The sequence below is a fragment of the Cicer arietinum genome, chromosome 1 (genome assembly GCF_000331145.2).
Source record: "Cicer arietinum cultivar CDC Frontier isolate Library 1 chromosome 1, Cicar.CDCFrontier_v2.0, whole genome shotgun sequence".
NCBI lineage: Eukaryota > Viridiplantae > Streptophyta > Magnoliopsida > Fabales > Fabaceae > Cicer > Cicer arietinum.
The window spans coordinates 14,785,198-14,791,520 of record NC_021160.2 but is presented as its reverse complement, the minus strand read 5'-3'; the positions used below and the strand labels follow the sequence as shown (position 1 = coordinate 14,791,520).

The window sequence follows — 6,323 nt, the reverse complement described above, 5'->3', positions numbered from 1 at the left end:
AACATTAACATTTTTTTAAAATAAAAAATATTAAATAGTAAATCATATTTATAAATTTTTACATCTTATTTTTGGGTTTGTATTTTACATTTTATTTCGTCAAATAAATACAAATACTATTATATGTTGAAAAATAAATTAACAATCAAAGTACAACGAGTCAAATAATTATCCAATATAATAAGTTATCATACAAATTTTACAAAATATTTTAAAAATTAAATTAGATGATTGTGATAAACATGATTTTCCCTCATTTTAAATTTCCTAATCATATTCAATTATGACAAATCAATAAAGTAATATTATAAGATAACTATATTTATAATACATAAAACATTACTTAAAAAACTTATAAAATTATTTTACAATTTGATAATAATTTATAATTTATAATATTATCAAATTATTTTATAAGTTATTTTATAATATTATTAGTCATTTACCAATGGTAATAATTTATATTATAGTCATTAAATTCAATAAAAAAAACCACATAATCACTCTTAAATATCGACATAAATATTATTTATTTAATCTTCCTTTTATGAACAATTATATTATTTCACTTATGGTGAGTAATGATTTTATACGTTAAAAATTAAATTTCTCATTAATTTCAATCCATTTTTTTAGTAACATTTTATAAAATAAATATATATTCTCTATTTGACAGAAAATACATAAAATATGAATATGTGAAAAATTATTAAAAATATTACTTCCAATTATTAAAATCTATCATTTATTATAAATATTTAAAATACACAATAACTTTTTTTTTTTACAAATTTTGATGAAATATATTCAATAATTTTTTTTTACAACAACTTCTCATGCTGCAATTAAGATATCATAATAATAAAACAAATAATATTAGACTACGCTACAGCATAATTTAACATTAACATTTTTTTAAAATAAAAAATATTAAATATTAAATCATATTTATAAATATTTACATCTTATTTTTGGGTTTGTATTTTACATTTTATTTCGTCAAATAAATACAAATACCATTATATGTTGAAAAATAAATTAACACTCAAAGTACAATGAGTCAAACAATTATCCTATATAATAAGTTATCATACGAATTTTACAAAATATTTTAAAAATTAAATTAGATGATTGTAATAAACATAATTTTCCTTCATTTTAATTTTCCTAATCATATTCAATTATTACAAATCAATAAAGTAATATTATAAAATAACTATATTTATAATACATAAAATATTACTTATAAAATTTATAAAATTAATTAATTAATATTCGCGCAGCGCGCGAGCCATAATCTAGTTTAAAATTGGTTCTGACATTCTTCCATTTGAATAGTCTATCGAAACCAACCCATGAGGAGGAGGATGACGTCCTTCTTCCCTTCCTACAAGATAATGGGCAAAAATTAGTACCAGAGAGACCAGAAGCTAAATACAGAAAAGCTATTAGAAAACCTACATTAACAACAAGTCATGAAAAATAAAGATACTATCAGAGCAACAGCAACAATAGGAGACAAAAGAATTGTTTTTCTTGCGGAAGAAATTTATAAAAAAACAAATTAATTATAAGGAAAACAACAATAATATTAGTTATATTGTCGACTCAGAATTGTTAAATAATAGCTATAAGTGCGCAATAGTGCTAAAGTATAGTAGATAATTTGAATTAGTGCTATTGTTCTACGACATATTTTGTAGAAAAAGTTGTCAAAATGTCAAATAGCAGTTATAGTAATAGCACTATAGCACTGTTGTGTCACAATTTGAACATACTGATATTTCCACAATCCATGATTAACAACGTTGTACTGACCAAACTAAATTTCATGTAAAACAAACAGACAACAAAGAAATTACCTGTCTGTCTATCAGCATTAGTCATAACAGGAGGCATTCCAGAACTAGTTCCAGGACTAGGCCCCTAAAATACAAGAATAAGAATTCTATCCATTGCTAATGACAAATATCCCAAATGAGAAAAAAATTAAGAGAAAATAAAATCACTTACAATAGCACGTACTGGAGGAGTGGCTAGCTGTGATTGCTGATACTTCATAATAACCCAATCAAACACATAATCAAACTGGAATCCTGTTCAAATGCCAATATATTGATGAGTTAATTTGCTGCAATAGTTTGAAGACAAAATCATGCAAGGAAATACAAAATAAACTTGAAGATTGAGACTAGAGGTATGTTTTTTATATGAGAATAATTTCTAACCTTCGCGATTAAATAAGTTGCGAAATATTCTTTTGAGGTAAGCATAATCTGGCCTATCATCAAACCTTAATGACCGACAATAATGGAAGTATGATGCAAATTCTGATGGATAACCTCGACACAAAGCCTGTATACAACAAGTCATCAATGCAATTTAAAATGTAGTGCATAGGCAGATGCTACCGTAGACCAGTGCATAAAAGTCACCCGAATTTCTAACTAAGATTGACAACATTACTCGATAGTATAAGTTAACAGTCTTCTTAGTCTTTCCGGGTGAGACAATTAATTTATACTTCCAAGGATAGTCGTTAAAATAACTCGAGTGATGTCAATTAGATAAAATAAAATGAAAACGAATATGCCACTCAAAACTCAACTCATCGAGTAAATAACTTATACTTCCAAGTTCCAAGGATAGTCGTTGATCACTGTTAGAGTTTCAGATAACTTTTAAGCACTGATCTAGAATTTTCCATAGTACATATTCCTTTTAATAAAAAGATATAGTATATATTATGTATTCAAGGGCCAATGATAGAACAAACCCTCCAACCTCAATCGAGGTAGAAACCATCTTTTCTTTGATTCTCTCATACTTTTGTTTCTTTGTTGCTGCCTGAAGTCCTTGCCAAGGAAGACTACATATATAAAATGAAAAATCAAGCCAAACAGTTTTCAACACAGCACTAGAAGAAAACAATGCAGGGTAGACAACAATAAATACCTTCCTCTTAGAAAGTACATCAAGACATAACCAAGAGACTCTAAATCATCTCTTCGACTTTGCTCTATGTATTGATCATAAAAAATGTACCAAGAAACATATATATGTTAGATAATAATAATTTGCCACACACTAACCAAATAGTAAGTATCAAGAAGTTGTATATACCAATGCCAATGTGGGTATTTATGCTAGCATATCTTGCAGTTCCAGTCAAATTCTTATTTTCCCTGCAGTTTCAAAATGAAATACATTACAAGTCATATAAATAAACTAATACTAAAACAGAAGCAGCTTGTTGGGGGAAAAAACCGCACATGTCAAAAATTAACCCACATGTTAAATGATCTTTGATGAAATGCACATAAAGAAATCTAAAACATACAATTATTTATACATGGTTCGGTGCCTTTTTCCTACATCCATGGAAACACCTCAACATATTTTATTCACTATCTTAAATAAGATTACAATAATGAAACTCAACTCAATATGTGTATCACTCTATACTGCTCCACTTAAGAGTTACAATACAAGGAATGATAACACCCAGATTTCACACATAATAAAGTGACCACCCACACCCTAATCTCACTAGGACATAATTGATGATCCTTCAGCTCTCTACATCATCATCCTAAGATGGGGTTGCCTTAACTCTCCATATAATCACCTAACATTGGAGATATCTCACCAGTTTACAAGTTTCTCCATTTATAGGATAGAGATCAGAAAAGTGACTTCCATTCATAAATGACTTAGTGGACATTAATTGTCACACATTTCTAGATCTCGAGATACATTTATTCGCCTCTTGAAAGGCATCGATTGAATTTTCACCACACAGCCAAACTAGGCTATATAAAATCGGGATGAAATATCATTGACAAGAATCATAACTTATCCTGAAAAACAAAGTTTTGACATGAAATGTTTATCAAATGAAATTATTTCAAATTAAGTCATATCAATTCCAGTATGCCATCAAGACATTCACAAACCAACTAAATCATCGTACCTGTAAGGAATGTGTTGATGTGTTGAACTATCTCTATATTTCTTTGCTAAACCAAAATCAATACAGTAAACCTAGATGTAGACCAATATTCATTAAATACCTAATACATGAACATGAACAAACAATAAATAGGAGCCCACATGTAAACAAATTAGTCACCTGGTTTGCCCTCTTTTCCAAGCCCATGAGGAAATTATCTGGTTTGATATCTCGATGGATAAACGATTTAGAATGAACAAACTCAACACGAGTAATCTGCCAAAGAAGAAAAACAGAACCATGTTTTTTTAAAGGGCTAACAAATACTAATTCATGCATCATTTTACCGACACTTGTGATCAAATGCATGTCTCAATGTCTAACACATGTTGGTATCGAACACTATCACAAAACCCTCACATTAATTATATTCAATTAATTCATTTTTTCAAATTATAATCGGTATTGATGTGTCAGTGTCAAGTCCGTGTTCAGTGTCTATGTCAGTATCTGTGATTCATAGGTTAGTAACAATCAATTGTATAAATAGGACCTAAACAAGTCACTAGTTAACCATATTTGTATCATTTGAAGGAAATAGTTCATTGTAATTTTCTTTTGGTAATTGAAAGGAAGTTGTATGAGTTTTGTATCAAAAGGCTTACCATTTGATAAGCAAGCATGAGAACTGTCTTTAGGGAGAGCTTTCTATTACAGAAGTTAAACAGATCTTCAAGACTAGGTCCAAGCAGATCCATTACTAGAACATTGTAATCTCCCTCCACTCCAAACCATTTCATATTTGGAATTCCAACTGCCAACACAAATTTAGTTAGAAACATTTATAAATTATAAATAATATCAATTATTCAAAGGCGAGACTCGTTGCAAAAAGTGCAATTGCGAAAAAGAAAATGATTTTAGAACAGTCATTACTTCCTCCCTCGAGTGTTCTGTACAGCTTGGATTCATGCGGCAACTGAGGATGCTTTGTCCTGACCTTTTCCTAATTAAGAAAGAGCAGAGAACAGCAAATTAAACTCTTTTTTGATCTTACTAAAAGTATTCTAGAAAGATTACATAATGTTCTCATAAAGCATATGCATATTGGATGCACACTTCATGTGAATGATGACACCTTTGACACACAATAGAGTCATGCACGTCAAGCTCTGAAGACACAGTCAAAGACACCCAGAATAGAAGCACAGATGGAGAACAAAATTGATTGTGAAGGTATAAAATTGATTGCGACATGTTTGGATGTTATCAAATAGAATGGATTTTGTCTCCAAAGTTGATTCTAATTTAAAACTAAGATTTGTAGTTTTCATGCTATCATGGTTTTTAAAATTTATTCAAAACATGACTTACAAGTTTATTGTTCAACTCAGTTTAACGGGAATATATTCAAAACATAAATTACTTTATATACAACTCGTTTTTAAATAAAATCAATTTTACATAATCAATTAATTCAAAATCAATTTTGGTCACAGCAGAACGAAACACACATGTTTTGGATTCACTTTGGTGTGAAAGCCAAAATAATTGAATACCATTAAAATAAAAACCAATTGGTCAACAACATGACTTACAAGCTTAATTGCAACCTCTTCATTAGTTTGGATGTTAGTACCTGCAATTCAAAAAAATAAAAAACACACTCATAATCAATAATGAGCAACACAGGAAAATTTCAAATATATGTTGAAAAATCAACCAAGAGAAAAAAACAAACCAACCTAAATAAATCTCCCCAAACGAACCACTACCAATTTTTCCCTTTAGTAGAAACTTATTACCAACGCGAGGTTCCATTAAAAAAGAAAAAGTAAATTGAAACCCAAAGTTTTGTTTTTTTTAAGAGAAAAACCCTAAGCTAATTTGCTTAGTTTCAAAAGAATAACTTTTTTATAAAAAATTAGAGCGAAGGAATAGAGGAGTTCAATCTAAAATAGAGAAATCATTAGTACAAAAAGGAAAAGAATCTAATATAATCTAAATCTAAACTATATATAATCGAAATCAATTACATTAATGGCATCGGATACAATACATATTTTTTTGAGAAAACAATATACCAATGCATGATATGTGACAATTATATAACATCATTACATTTATTACAAAAAATTTCAACAAAAAAAAATACATTTATTACATAATCAATAAATTGGTAAAAGAAATTTGACTATAAAATTTGATAAACTTTAAATATAAAAAAGTATCTATTTATTTTCACAGAATTTTATCTATCTATTTATACTCTTTTTTTAAAAGAAATTTAAGGTGAGGGGTTTATCTATTTACTATATATAGAATTATAATTTTTGTATAAAAAAAATAGAATTTAAAATTTATTTCATAT

The 6,323-nt window shown here is 28.0% G+C and overlaps 1 protein-coding gene across 1 annotated transcript in view; it reads right to left on the bottom strand.

Annotated features, from left to right (window-relative positions):
- Nucleotides 1-5,912, bottom strand: part of LOC101507572 (casein kinase 1-like protein 1) — an 8,457-nt gene extending 2,545 nt beyond the window's left edge. Inside the window, exons 1-13 of the mRNA XM_004513377.4 lie at nt 5,698-5,912; nt 5,551-5,591; nt 4,889-4,958; nt 4,618-4,766; nt 4,133-4,228; nt 3,974-4,044; nt 3,124-3,185; nt 2,956-3,019; nt 2,785-2,869; nt 2,229-2,355; nt 2,014-2,096; nt 1,863-1,926; nt 1,304-1,387 (exon numbers count right to left, since the gene is read on the bottom strand). Coding sequence (XP_004513434.1) covers nt 1,304-1,387; nt 1,863-1,926; nt 2,014-2,096; nt 2,229-2,355; nt 2,785-2,869; nt 2,956-3,019; nt 3,124-3,185; nt 3,974-4,044; nt 4,133-4,228; nt 4,618-4,766; nt 4,889-4,958; nt 5,551-5,591; nt 5,698-5,773 — 1,072 coding nt within the window. The 5' untranslated portion in view covers nt 5,774-5,912. The remainder of the gene's footprint in view (nt 1-1,303; nt 1,388-1,862; nt 1,927-2,013; nt 2,097-2,228; nt 2,356-2,784; nt 2,870-2,955; nt 3,020-3,123; nt 3,186-3,973; nt 4,045-4,132; nt 4,229-4,617; nt 4,767-4,888; nt 4,959-5,550; nt 5,592-5,697) is intronic.
- Nucleotides 5,913-6,323: the final 411 nt, after the last annotated feature.